The sequence below is a fragment of the Lynx canadensis genome, chromosome C2 (assembly GCF_007474595.2).
Source record: "Lynx canadensis isolate LIC74 chromosome C2, mLynCan4.pri.v2, whole genome shotgun sequence".
Taxonomy (NCBI): Eukaryota; Metazoa; Chordata; class Mammalia; order Carnivora; family Felidae; genus Lynx; species Lynx canadensis.
In genome coordinates, this window is record NC_044311.2 from 146,082,809 (window position 1) to 146,097,397 (window position 14,589).

At 51.8% G+C, this 14,589-nt stretch overlaps 1 protein-coding gene across 1 annotated transcript in view; it reads left to right on the top strand.

The window, feature by feature from the left end:
- HUNK (hormonally up-regulated Neu-associated kinase) overlaps nt 1-14,589 on the top strand; it is a 118,373-nt gene that overhangs the window by 32,809 nt on the left and 70,975 nt on the right. Inside the window, exon 2 of the mRNA XM_030330060.1 lies at nt 13,393-13,685. Within this exon, the coding sequence (XP_030185920.1) occupies nt 13,393-13,685 (293 nt within the window). The remainder of the gene's footprint in view (nt 1-13,392; nt 13,686-14,589) is intronic.

A 14,589-nucleotide genomic window follows, 5' to 3' on the forward strand; every position in this document is an offset into this window, starting at 1 on the left:
GTTTGCCGTTTTCCTTCCTTGCAGGAACCCAGTTTCTTGTTTTCCCACCAGGAGGATGTTTCTAGGGCGTCGGGACGTGATTTGCTTTCCGAACTGGAGCTGGAGCCTGGGCACAGAGAATCCCAGTGATAGTGGCTTCAGAGCCCCGCGGGGTAGGCGTGCCTGGCGAGCTGACTTTGTTTTTTGTCTTCAGCCAGAGTTCAGCTCTTTACCCGCACCCGGCGCCGGGTTCTGTTAGGGTTGCCAAATCAGTCCTAATGAGCTCTGTTGTTTAAATTGGGGACGGAAACTTTTTCCCCCTCATTTACAAGAAGACAGATTTTAGTGCACAGCAGCGGGAGGGTGGCGGGTGGGGAGCCAGGGGTCAGGAGCTGTCGCGCTCCACTGCATAAAGAGCAGCAATTAATGGGCCCCTATAAAAGACAGCGATGTGTGTTTGCTGTCTAGCACCGTCTCTCTGTGAATTGGAGCAACCCTGAAATTAATTATAAAGCCGGCAAAGGATATTTTCTGCTTTCTGTTAAATAAGTATCCTCCACACAGGCGCACGTTCCACTCGGATGCATTTACGCGTATCGTTTTCCTGGGAAGAAGGCGTGAAACCAGTTTATTTTCAGAATTTCCCACTGGGTCATGCTAATCACCACAGTTTTCAGCCTTTTTACATCCACTCAGGCTTGGGCTGGAGCCTGGAGCCTCAGAGCCCTCTGTCCCTTGTCATTTTTTTCATGGCTTTCGAGGCAGCCCCTCCAGCTGCCCGATTTGCTTCGTCCAGCAGCGCCACCCAGACTTGACTGTCCTAATGCGATTTACAAAGTAAGCCGCTCTGTTATTACTAATCACTTTCGTGAAGGTTCTGTATTACTCTGCTAGAGCCGCTGTAACAAAATGCCACAGGCAGGGGCCTTAAACAGCAGACACTTATTCCCTCCCAGTTCTGGAGGCTGGAAGTCCAAGATCAAGGTGCTGGCAGGTTTGGTTTCACCCTAGGCCTGTTTGGCTTGCAGACATCTGCCGTCTCTCTGTGCCCTCACCTGGCCTTTTTTCTCTGTGCTCGTGAACCCCTGGTGTCTCTCCTCCTCCTCCCCCCTCCCCCCCTCCCCCTCCCCCTCCTCCTCCTCTCCCCCTCCTCCTCCTCTCCTCCTCCTCCCCCCTCTTCCTCCTCCCCTCCTCCTCCTCCCCCTCCCCTCCTCCTCCTCCCCCTCCCCCTTCCTCCCCCTCCTCCCCCCTCCTCCCCCCTCCTCTTCCCCCTCCTCCTCCTCCCCCTCCTCCCTCTCCTCCCCCCTCCTCTTCCCCCTCCTCCTCCTCCCCCTCCTCCCTCCTCCTCCCCTCCTCCCTTCTCCTCCCCCTCCTCCCTCCTCCCTTCTCCCCCTCCTCCCTCCTCCTCCCTCCTCCCCCTCCTCCCTCCTCCTCCCTTCTCCTCCCCCTCCTCCCTCCTCCTCCCCCTCCTCCCTCCTCCTCCTCCTTTTTTTTTTGAGAGAGAGAGGGCACAAGTGAGTGAGGGGCAGAGAGAGAGAGAGAAGCAGGGCTTGTGTTCATCCAATGCAGGGCTCAAACACACGAACCGTGAGGTCATGACCAGAGCCAAAGTCAGATGCTTAATGACTGAGCCTCCCGGGCAGCCTCTTCCTCTTCTTATAAGGACACCAGTCCTGTTGGATTAGGGCTCCACTCCTATTTTCTCGTTCACTTATCATTACCTCTGTAAAGGCCCTGTCCCTTTAGAGTCACATGAGGGGTTAGGCCTTCAACAAATGAATTTGGCAGGGAGACACGATTCAGTCTGTAACAGATTCTGGTAGTTTTAATAGAATCTTTTTCTTCCAACTACACCTTGTCATCGTTCATTCATTCAATCATTCATTCAAGAAATGCTGGAGTGCCGTCTATGTGCCAGAGACTATTCTGGATGCTGAGAGCATGTCCGTGAAGGAGACAGAGGACGTGCCTTCCTTTCTGGAGCTTTCAAGGGCCAGGCAGATTCCACATGCTGTCAGTGAGCTGGGTAGGGTTTAAGGGGTGACCAGCGCTGAGGGGGGAGAATGGGCCGGAGGAAGGGGATTGTCAGTGGCAGCTGGCTGTGGCTGTAAACAGGTGAATCAGGGAAGCGTCTCTGGGAGGGGACATTTCAGCAAAGTCGTGGAGGCGAGGCGGTCAGCATCTGGCCCCAGCTGGGAATACACCTGTCGCATCTGAAGAGCTAGGAGGCGGTGGGTGAGCTGAGGGGAACAGGAGGGAGGCCGGGGGGAGGCGAGGTCAGAGAGCGAGCTGGCTGCCTGATGGGGACCCGCGGGCATCCTTGGCTCTTTGGCTCCTTCCTCTAGGAGAAGCGGGGGTCGGTCCTGGATTTGGGGGAGCTTTCCTGTTCCCCCAGACTAGTTGCTCTCGAGAAGGTGACAGATGGGAGACAAGTTTGGGGGGGGTAGAGAGGCTAGCAGGCAGGTGCACAGGCCAGAATTAGGTGTTGGGCTGACGTCGTAGGGTGGCACAGGGGGGTGGCTGGCGAAAGTGACGGCTCTTCTGGGCTGGAATGCCACGCTTTAACGCTGGTTGTGGCGCCTCTCCAGGGTTCTCCCTGGTGACTTCTCCATACTCAGCCAGACGCTGAGGAAGCCAGAAAGGGCTTTATGCAGTAGGGTGGTGGGACGGTTCCAGTCCACGCTGGAGCAGGGGATGTCAGTCCACTGCCTTTAGCTTGGCAGCCCGGGCTTTCATTTTCTCTCTCTGACTCACGCAGAAAGGGCCACTAGGGACACTCTGTTCAGCGTCCTCTGATCTGCTTTCGTTGCCATTTAATCTAAGTCATATGGCTTCTGTCCTGGCTGCAGTGGCATCCACAAGTCACACAGGTAATGGCGGCAGCCGTCTGTCCTCCTTCCCTCCCTCCCTCCCTCCTTCTTCCCTTAACCTGCACACTCATCGGCCGTGTCGTTACTCTGGTCCATGTTTATTGAGCTCCTGTGTTCCTGACGCTGTGGGCCTGCAAGGGCAAGCCACCGTTTGAGGTGACTGTGGGGCTGGGGCCAAGAAGGAGGTTCTAGAAGAGGGCTCCAAGAACAGGATGAGGCTTGGAAAAAGGTGCAAGGGGTCCAGCAGGGCCGATCCCAGAGTCTGGGAAGGGGGCCTGGAGGGGGGAGAATGTTGTGCTGCAAAGGAGCGACGGCCTGTGAAGAGACAGAGGAAGGGGACTGTGACTGCCCGGTGGGGGCAGAGTGCGGGGGCCCGGCCGGAATCAGGCAGGTCTGGGAAGCCTCTCAGAGAAGGTGACATTTCTCCAAGGTGGGGAGTCTGTGTCTCTGCATCAGTCACACAGAAGCTGAAACATGCCCATAGGTGGCATCACGTCTTATCATTTTAATGGTTGAAGGGAAGGATTTTGGTCTGCCCGTATCCTAGTTGAGGGCGGGGAGGACTGGCGAGGTTACACCTACCTAAGGCGGGAGTAGAGGTGACCAAGAGGTCACCATACTGACTACCTGTTGCAGACTGGTGGGACCTTCCTTCCTTCCTTCCTTCCCTCCTTTCCTTCCTTCCTTCCTTCCTTCCTTCCTTCCTTCCTTCCTTCCCTCCTTCCCTCCCTCCCTCCCTCCCTCCCTCCCTCCTTTCCTTCCTTCCTTCCTTCCTTCCTTCCTTCCTTCCTTCCTTCCTCCCTGCCTCCCTCCCTCCCTCCCTCCCTGCCTCCCTCCCTCCCTCCCTTCCTCCCTCCCTCCCTTCCTTCCTCCCTCCTTTCCTTCCTTCCTTCCTTCCCTCCCTTCCTTCCTTCCCTCCTTCCTTCCTTCCCTCCCTCCCTCCCTCCCTTCCTTCCTTCCCTCCTTACTTCCTTCCCTCCCTTCCTTCCTTCCTTCCTTCCTTCCTTCCTTCCTTCCTTCCCTCCTTCCTTCCTTCCTCCTTCCTTCCTCCCTTCCTTTCCTCCCTCCCCTCCTTCCTTCCTTCCGTCCTTCCTTCCTTCCTTCCTTCCTCCCTCCCTCCCTCCTCCCTTCCTTTCCTCCCTCCCCTCTTTCCTTCCTTCCTTCCTTCCTTCCTTCCTTCCTTCTTCCTTCCCTCCCTCCCTTCCTTCCTTCCTTCCTTCCTTCCTTCCTCCTTCCTTCCCTCCTTCCTTCCTTCCTCCTTCCCTCCTTCCCTCCCTCCCTCCCTCCCTCCTTTCCCTTCCCTCCTCCCTCCTCCCTCCCTTCCCTTCCTCCCTTCCTTCCTTCCTCCCTTCCTTCCTTCCTTCCTTCTTCCTTCCTTCCTTCCTTCCTTCCCTCCTTCCTTCCCTCCTTCCTTCCCTCCTTCCTTCCTTCCCTCCTTCCTCCCTTCCTTCCTTCCTTCCTTCCTTCCTTCCTTCCTTCCTTCCCTCCCTCCCTCCCTCCTTTCCTTCCTTCCTTCCTTCCTTCCTTCCTTCCTTCCTTCCTCCCTGCCTCCCTCCCTCCCTCCCTCCCTGCCTCCCTCCCTCCCTCCCTTCCTCCCTCCCTCCCTTCCTTCCTTCCCTCCTTTCCTTCCTTCCTTCCTTCCCTCCTTCCTTCCTTCCCTCCTTCCTTCCTTCCCTCCCTCCCTCCCTCCCTTCCTTCCTTCCCTCCTTACTTCCTTCCTTCCTTCCTTCCTTCCTTCCTTCCTTCTTCCTTCCGCCTTCTTCCCTCCTTCCTTCCTTCCCTCCTTCCCTTCCTTCCCTCCCCTTCCTTCCTTCCTTCCTTCCTCCCTCCCTTCCTTCCTTCCCTCCTTTCCTTCCTTCCTTCCTTCCCTCCCTCCCTCCCTTCCTTCCCTCCTTCCTTCCCTCCCTCCCTCCCTCCTTCCCCCTCCTTCCTTCCTTCCTGCCTATGCTCTTACTTCCTTCCTCCTTCCTCCTCTTCCCGTCCTTCCCATTCCTTCCTTCCTTCCCTCCTATCCCTCCCCTTCCTTCCTTCCTTCCCATTCCTTCCTTCCTTCCTTCCTTACTCCTCCTTCCCTTCTTCCTTCCTTCCGTTCCTTCTTCCTTCTTCCTTCCTTCCTTCCTTCCTTCCTTCCCTTCCCTCCCCTTCTTCCTTCCTCCTTCCTTCCTCTCTCCCTCCTTTCCTCCCCACCTTCCTTCTTTCCTTCCTTCTCTCCCTCCCTTTTTCTCCCTCAAGAGCTCCCCATGAGCCATGCGCTGACCTAGAAGCTGGGAACACAAAAGTGAGGAGACCAGATACAACTGCTGCCTTCTGGGAGATTCCAGTGAAGGTGTCCCAAACCGTTAAGTGTGTGTGATGAGCATGACAGCTGGGGAAGCACCCAGTGACCTGAGCCAGTCTGGGGTGGAGAAGGAGGGAGCGGGTCCTGGCCAGGGAAGAGTGCTGTGTGGGAGGGAATTCCAGGCAGGGGTGGGGGGAGGCGACCCAGAAGGGGCGGTGGAGGTGCCCATAGGCAGTCAGCGCTTGGGAAAGAGGCGAGCAGGGCATAGGTGTTGGGGGGTGTGAATACACAGCGTGTGGAAGTGGAGGGGCTGGAAGTAGAGGTGGGTGGATGGCATGTTGGGAGGGAGGGAGGAGGCTGGGGGCAGGAGGCTGGGAAGGAGTGAGGAGGGCGGGGGCGGGAGGCTGGGAAGGAGGGAGGAGGCGGGGGGTGGGGGGAGTCTGGGAAGGCTGAGCCATGGGGAGAAGCAGGAGGCACTGCTCTGACCTCCTGACTGGTGGTCTGAGGGCCCCAGACCTGTGGTGAGGACCAGGGAGCCGTGGGGCTGGGTGCCTCTGCGTCTTCTTCCTCCTCGTCTCGCACAAAAATGCAGCTCCTAACAGCGATCGCTTCCCGAGGGCTTTCCTGAGCGCGGCTGGTGCTCAACACCCTGGGTGGCCTCGCTCATTTCTCCAGCATCCCTGTGAGGTGTGCGTTAGTGGCCCTCCCTGCATCGTTTTAAAAAGTGAGGACGCTAAGGCTTCGAGAGGTTCAAGCTACCAAGTGGCAGAGACTGGCTTTGGAGTCCAGGCTCCCGGCCCCCGAGCCCGCAGGCCCGGCTGCCAGGCTGCGCCACCCTGTCACCCGCCGCGGTGTGGAAAGCCGCGGAGATCATGCCAGGAACTGTGAGGTCTGGCTCCAGCCCTCGGGGAAGGGACAGGAGCCCTTGGCTCTACCTTTTTATTCTCCTGCAGGATGAGGGAACCCCGTGGTAGTACGTGATGCTTGGATGGTCAGGTGGTCCTCTTGGCTGCCGTAACCAGACCCCACACACTGGGGGCTTAAACAACACACACTTATAGTCTCTCAGCCCCGGAGTCTGGACGTGCAGGATCACGTGCCAGTAGGGTTGGTTTCTGGTGAGACCTCCTCCTTTGTAGATGGCCGTCCTCCTGCTGTGTCCTCATGTGACCTTTCCCCTGTGCATGTGCAGAGAGAGAGATTTCTCTGGTATCTCTTCCTCCTTTTTTTTTTAATGCTAATTTATTTTTGAGACACACACACACACACAGAATCCGAAGCAGGCTCCAGGCTCTGAGCTGTCAGCACAGAGCCCAACACGGGGCTCAAACCCATGAACTGTGAGATCATGACCTGAGCTGAAGTCAGACGCTTAACCGACTGAGACACCCAGGGACCCCTCTCTTCCCCTCCTTTTCTCTCTTTTTAAAAAAAAGTTTATTTATTTATTTTGAGAGAGACTGTGCATACACAGCAGGGTAGAGAGAGGGAGAGAGAGAATCCCAGGCAGGCTCTGCACTAGCACCATAGAGCCTGATGCAGGGCTGAAATCCATGAACTGTGAGACTGTGACTTGAGCCGAAATCAAGAGTCGGACGCTTACCCGACTGAACCACTCAGGCGCCCCTCTTCATTTTCTTATATGGGTACCAGTCCTGTTGGATTAAGGCCTTACCCTTATCATCTCATTTAGCCTTAATTACCTCCCTTTTCCCAAATATAGTCACCTTGGGGGTTAGGGCCTCAACATACAAATTTTGCAGCGGGGGAGCACAATTCAGTCTGTAACAGACGGTGATCTTGAACCACTCCAAAGGATCTGAGTTATCCCCGTGAAAGAGCCCGAAGACCCGTGTCCCTTCCTTAGTGTGCACTTGGCACATGGAACAGTGTCAGATACATTTTAGGTGCTTGATAAATATTTGCTGAAGAAGGAAAGAGTCTTTTGAGTTTAATGTAAATTATTCATTAAGAGACCAAAGCAGGGCATCTGGGTGGCTCAGTCAGTTAAGCATCCGACTTTGGCTCAGGTCATCATCTTATGGTTTGTGAGTTAGGGCCCTGTGTCGGGCTCTGTGCGGACAGCTCAGAGACTGGAGCCTGCTTTGTATTCTGTGTCTCCCTCTCTCTCCCCTGCCCGACTCACACTCTCTCTCTCTCTCTCTCTCTCTCTCTCAAAAATAAAAACATTAAAAAAATTTTTTTTTTAAATTAAAACATAAAAAAAGGAAACGAAAGCATTCTGGAAGAAAGCTCCTTTTTTTTTTTTTTTGGCTAATTTCCATGTAATAAGAAAATTCAGTTGGTCATGGCCTCTTACTCCCTGTGCCTTCTGATTATCTAAAACATTATGGTATAATAGCACTGTGATTAAAGAAAGGCTGAACTTTCAAAAACACAGCACACACCGCAGAACGGATAAGACGTGGGGGACATACATGTGTGTTTTTGTGGTATTAAAGAGGGGGTCTGTGGTCAGCATTCTTTTTCTTACTCATATGGAAGATCCATTTTATATCTGTCTTTTCATTTTAGAGATTAGACACATGTATGATTCTTGATGTGTTTGAGAGTCATGAATTTTAAAGGCAGTGGAGGGTGATCAGGGATGAAGGGATGAATTTTAAATCCTGTTAACGCTGATCCTATGTAGACAGTCTCAACTAAGTCAATATTTAAAGAAGATGAGAGGAGTAGGCTGATATTAAACCACTGCCTCGGGATTTAAAAGCAGCTCTATTCCAGAGAGTTCGGGACACTGAAATGGGGTTCAGGCTTCTTTTTTAATCTGCCGGGGAGGGAAATGCACATTTTTTTTTTTTTTTTCTGAGCTGAACCAAACTGGAGTGCTTTTCCACCCTCTCTCTACAGGCTGCTTCCGTGAATGTAGAATGGTAACACCAGTAAGAGTGCCAATTTAAGGAGCACTTACTATGTGTCAGACATCGTACTGAGCGCTTTCTGCACATTATCTTAGGTCCCAGCGTGTGCCACGGCGGGGTCAGATGCCTTTGTGCGTCCCTCATTCTGAGTAAAATTCAGTGTTGGATTTTTTTTCTCCTACTACATGCCATTAAGCACGAACTCCTTTCTGTACCTGTCTTCCTCCTGATGGATTGGGATCCCAGTGCTTGTGCTCCTCCCCCTTTTCTGTGTTGGAGGGCAAGCAGGCTCTGTGCTATCAGCACAGAACCCCACTCAGGGCTTGAACTCACGAACGGTGAGATCGTGCTCTGATCTGAAATCAACAGTCTAACACTTAACCAACTGAGCCACCCGAGCGCCTCAGGAGCTTAGCCATTTAAATTTGCTGATCTTACCCATCACTGATAGGCATTTTTTTTTTTCTTTTTGGTGGGAGCAGGGTGGGGTGGGGAAGAGGGTGGGAGTTGCCATGTTGTGAGAAATGCGATTTCTTAATTAATGAGAGAAGTTGGTGAATAATCTGTTTTCAACTGTGGCTCACGGGAGCCGTGTTAGTCTCGCTCTGATGTTTGCACCACCGCGAGACTCGGCTGCGCGTCTTAGAAACATGGCGGCAATCTTTGAAAACGGAGGCCTTTGTAAATTTTGAGAAGCTTTGCATCTTGAGTCTGTTGACGATCTGGAGCTGTTTGATTTACCTTTCACAGCAGAATTGTTTCTCTTGATGTGCTCACGGTGACATCCAGGCTGCCACGCTCCCTTGACATCACTCCCTGCCCCCCCCCCCCCCAGCCCCCTTCCCCAAACACACCCTTCCAGTTGGGGTCCTTGGACTTGGTCCTGAGTGAGTCTGCACACATTTAATTTTTACTTTTTAAAACTCGCCTGACTAAAGCAGTTCATCCTTTCGGCTAGAGACCCATCACCATGCCAAGCTTCAACCTTGTAGAATCAGCATTAGATCTACTCTGCAAATGTCCGATTACCGTCAAATTAAATTAGATGCCTTCCTTTGCTGATCGTTGACTGCCTTTTCCTTAATTTCCCGTTCAGCGTTTCCCATGTTAGTTGTTACAGATGAAGCTGGTTAGACATTCCATTTTCAGTATTATCGAGGCGGGGTTGGTAAGTTTAGGGGGTGGATTAAAAAGCCCAGGGATGAGGTGGTGTGTGGAAATGGAGAGGGGCATTAATGAGGTGGCTTTCGGGCTCAGGGGTCTTCACCGAGGGGCTCTCAGAAGCCACAGAACATGGAAACCAAGATACCAAATGACAGTGGGACACATGTGGCGTGCTGGCTTCCTGGGGCCGCTGTCACAAAGCATCACAAACTCGGGGGCTTAAAACAACAGAAATTGATTCTCTCACAGTTCTGGAGCCTGGAAGTCCCAAATCTGTTTCACTGGACCAAAAAAGCAAGGTGTTGAGGGGGCCGTGCTCCGTCCGATGACTCTGGTGGCTGCGGCATTCTTTGGCTTGTGGGCCATCCTCCTCCTTCACGCAGACTTCTCCTCTGTGCGTTCGTGTGAACCCCCCTCCCACCCCTCCTATTTTATAAGGACACTTGTGCTGCCATGTAGGGCCCGCTCAGATGGTCCAGGTTAATCTCATCTCAAAATCCTTCACTTTTTCCAAATAAGGCCATATTCACATGTTCTGGGGATTAGGATTTAAAGTCTTTGGGTGGCCGTTACATAATCGACTACAGGCAATTAAAGAGCTAAGTAAATTATCCTAATAACCATTGTGTGCTCTGTTGAAAAAGGCAGATTGTATTACCGCCGGGCTTTCAGACTATTGTTCATTCATAGTACTTTTAAGAATTTCATTGCCAAAGGGTGTCATTTTTAAACCATTGCAAGCAAAGCCACAAGCAAAGACAGAGTCTAATTGTACTTTTCAGCATCGCTCTTTCTCTCCACCCCCACAAGACAGTGGCTATATTACATGTACGTATGCGCACACATACACGCGTGTATATGTGGTTGTGTATGTCTATGCATATGTACGTGTGTGCACATGCATGGATGTGCGTATATATGTGTATAGATACTTTTTTCTTTATCTTTTGGTCACGGGTGAGTACAGTTTTTACAGCTTTCAGTCTAGCATTTACTTGTGGGGGCCAAACTACAGCCTGAGTGTAACTTTAACTTCTGTGGGAGGATTGCATCCCTATTGGCTGATTGTCTTTCTTAGTTATATCTTTGGATTAAAGACCTGAAAACCCCCATCAAAATGGGTGAAGGCACAAACTTCCAGTTATAAGATAAATAAGGCTAGGGATGTCACATATGGCATGGTGGCTATCGTTAACGATACCGTATCGTATATCTGCATGTTGCTGGCACAGAGCATCTTAAAAGTTTATATCACAGGGGCGCCTGGGTGGCTCAGTTGGCTGAGCCTCCCGCTTTGGCTCAGATCATGAGCTCATGGTTCATGAGTTTGTGAGTTCGAGCCCCGCATCAGGCTCTCTGCTGTCAGCACGGAGCCTGCTTTGGATCCTCTGTCTCCCTCTTTTTCTGTCCCTCCCTCACTTGCTCTCATTCCCAAACATAAATGTTAAAAAAAGTTCGTATCGCACTCACACACACATACACAAGTTGTAACTGTGTGTAGTGATGGATGTTAACTAAATTTTTCGTGGTAATCATTTTGCGGTACATACGCCATATCAAATCAGTGTATGTTGTATACCTGAAACTACTGTGATGTTGCATGTCAATTTAAAAATTTTACTAAAATACAAATGACTGTCCAGAAGAGATAATAGATATAGAAATACTCTGCTGTCCAGAAGAGATAATAGATTAAGGTCTTGGCAGCTATTTTTGCTTCCGTGGTTAAAAACAAAAAAAGGTTCAGTGATTTGCTCCGGCTGGTCCCGCACTGTTTATGCAGTGTTATGCATGATGGGAGGAACGTGGTTCCTGCTTCAAGGGCCGCGTGCTTTGAATGGGGCCTCAGATGGTGGCTATGGTGGGCACAAGAGAAAGAGAGCTGAAGCACCCCCTGGGAGGGAGGTGGGATTTGAGTTAGTGGCTCAAGGACTGGGGCGTCCAATTGGGTGAGGGGGTGGCCTGGGCTCAAGCTCGGAGAGTAACCCAGTGTGTGTTCAGGAGAGTGAGGAGACTGGCCCCCAGGCCATCCCCTGATGCTATGTTATCTATCTATTTATTTATTTATTTACTTATTTAAATAATTTTTTAATGCCTATTTATTTTTGAGAGAGAGGGAGAGCGAGCGGGTGCATGAGTGGGGAAAGGGCAGAGAGAGAGAGGAAGACACAGAATCAGAATCCGAAGCAGGCTCCAGGCTCCGAGCTGTCAGCACAGAGCCCAGTGTGGGGCTCGAACTCACGAACCGTGAGATCATGACCTGAGCCGAAGTCAGACACTTAGACTCAGCCACCCAGGCGCCCCTGATGCCATTTTAGATAAGGTGTTTCTCCTGGTACAGGGAAGTAGCACTTTCTTAGGGTTCTTGTGAATAGCTAGGGAATAACCTTTGCTTGCAGTGTCTGACAAGACGGAGAAGCCTGAGTGCTGGGCCAGGGAGTGTGGACCTTGCCCTGCAGACAGCAGTGAGCCCCCAAGAGCTTTAAGCAAGAAATCAGAGTTCCAGACCCATGGATTTTGAGGCAGAGCATAGAGTGACTTTAGGGGGTCAGGAAAAGAGGTAGGACATTGATGTCATAGTCCAGGTGACTGGACTTTGTTTTAGTTTAGTTTTTTAGGTTTTTTTTTTTTTTTTTGATGTTTGTTTTGTTTTGTTTTGAGAGAGGAGAGGGAGACAGAGCGCGGATGAGCAGGGGAGGGGCAGAGAGGGCGAGAATCCCAAGCAGGCTCCATGCTGTCAGTGCAGATCCCCACATGGGTTTTGATCCCACGAACTGTGAGATCATGGCCTGAGCTGAAATCAAGAGTCGGACGCTTAATCAGCTGAGCTGCCCAGGCGCCCCTCATTTAGTTTTTAATCACAAACCTGAGTCAAGAAGTAACATTTGAGCAGCTCGCTATAAATATTATCTATCAATCATCTATCAGTCAAGCATTCATTTATTTATTATTTCTTTATTTTGAGAGAGAAAGCAAGCAAGCGCAGGGGAGGGGTGGAGAGAAGGAGAGAGAGAATCCCACGCAGGCCCCTCACTGTCAGGGCGGAGCTGGATACGACATCCCCCTCAACTGTGAAATCATGACCTGAGCCCAGATTGAGAGTCGGATGTTTATCCTACTGGGCCACCCAGGCGCCCCTCAATCATTTATGTTTTTTATCTGTGTCATAAGTTGGTACTAACATATGGGGTATATTATGAAAGTGACAAAGTACAATCACAAAAAAAGGAAATAAATAGAAGTGGAAAACCCACTCTTTTTTGTCCTGTGGGGCCCCTGGCTTGAGAGCCTTGCACGGGAATGTCCCTTGCTTTGGGAATGTCCCAGACAACTTTGAGTCACAGAGATGGTCCGTCTGGGGGATAGGAGGCACAGTCCTAAATGAGCCCGGCCGGTGGCATGGGAACAGAGGAAGGACAGGTGAGGAGGCATCAGCAGGAGGAAGCGACATGATGTCAGCGACTGGTCTCCTAGCGAGAGGAGTGAAGACGGGAGAGGGCAAAAACGGGGGTGTTTTAGGGCCCGGTGAGCTGGTGAGCAGAGAGGTGAAGCCCGCCAAAGGGAAGGGGTGCAGATTTGGCTGGGAAAGACCATCTCCACCCCCGTCCCTCTTTCCCTGCCTTTGCAGGAGGCTGGAGGGTCTGTGCCTGTGACACGTTGCTTGTGAGGGCAGTGACCCAGGAGCGGTGTCCTGTGGGCAGCTGAGACACAATTGCCGGCCACCAACTGGCTGCACCCTGACATAGGGGCCAAGAGCTAACGTGAGCCATGGCTCGCCAAGGGAAAGAAAAGGATGCTCTTTCGTGGCGGGAGGAAGGAGAGGGCATTGCGTCCTCCACCCGGAACAAAAGATGAGGGCAGATTTGACTCTGTCAGAAGTGGAGGCCTGGGGGAACCCAGCCCCCGGATGGATGACGGCTCAGCCTGAGAAGGAGCCAGGAGAGGCCCTTGGCTGGGCTGGAACTTGGCATTTCACGCCGGGGATAACCAAGTTTGACACTGACTCTTCACTGAGCCTTCCAGACCGTCCAAGTTGGCCTAAGTGAATTTCACTCTGTTCCTCAATAATCGGGTCTGGTTCCTGATGTTACATTTTTGGGTTTTTTTTTTTTCCCCTGGTACAGAGGAGTAGCTATGTATTTTCCTAGGGTTCTTGTGCCTAGTTAGGGAATAACCTTTGCAGCGTCTGACAACAGCCATGTTCTCGGTGTCTCCTCAGGTGGCCATAAAGGTCATTGACAAGAAGAGAGCCAAAAAGGACACTTACGTCACCAAAAACCTTCGGCGAGAGGGGCAGATTCAGCAGATGATCCGCCACCCCAACATCACCCAGCTCCTTGATATCTTGGAGACGGAAAATAGCTACTACCTGGTCATGGAGCTGTGCCCTGGAGGCAACCTGATGCACAAGATCTATGAGAAGAAGCGGCTAGAGGAGTCTGAAGCCCGCAGATACATCCGGCAGCTCATCTCTGCCGTGGAGCACCTGCACCGGGCTGGGGTGGTCCACAGGTAAGGGCCGTGCCACGCTCACGATCACTGACTCTGTGCTGAGCGGACGGCACAGCGGGTCAGTGCGCTCTCGGCAAGGCTGAATTGTTGCAGCACGCTGTGCACCGTCTCCGGATTTTTGTGTCGGGGGATTGTTTTGTGAGCTGGGTTGGTGCCATCGTGGGGTGGAAAGAGTGACCTCTGAAACCAGGGTGCCGGGGTTTGCATCCTGGCTCTACCCCTCCACAGTTGTGTGACCCTGGGCAAGTTACTTCACCACTCTGAACTTCAGTCTCTTCTTCTGTAAAATGGGAAGAGGAATGATGCCTTGTCTCATGGTTGTTGTAAGGGTCCGTGTAGAGAATGCAATGAGTTAATCTATGAAAAGTGCTGAGAACAGTGCTGGGTCCATACATGTAAGTGTTGGCTGCTCGAATCAATGTTAAGGTGGCATGGGATGGTTTTTCAGCTGGTGCTGCAGATGATGCTTTCGTTGTATTTGCTTTACATATGGTAGTAGCTGTTTTATTCAACAGAACTGAATCACCATTTTTTTTTTTTTTTTTTTTTTTTTTCATAGAGCATGAGCAAGGGAGGGGCAGGGAGGGAGAGGGAGCCACAGAATCTGAAGCAGGCTCCAGGCTCCCGAGCTGTCAGCATAGAGCCCGACGCGGGGCTCGAACTCACGAGCCCGTTAGGTCATGACCTGAGTTGAAGTCTGATGCTCAACCGACTGAGCCACCCAGGCGCCCCTTGAATCACCGTTTAAATTGTGAATTTGCTCTTGAAAGTAAGGGGTGTGTCTCATGAGCCAGACTAACCTTGCAAATGATTATGAAAGTCAAACTTTTTTTTTTTTTTTTTTTTAACAGTCTGTTCCCTCCTGAGGGGGAGCTCCACAAGGAAAAGTGAATGGAAATAGCAT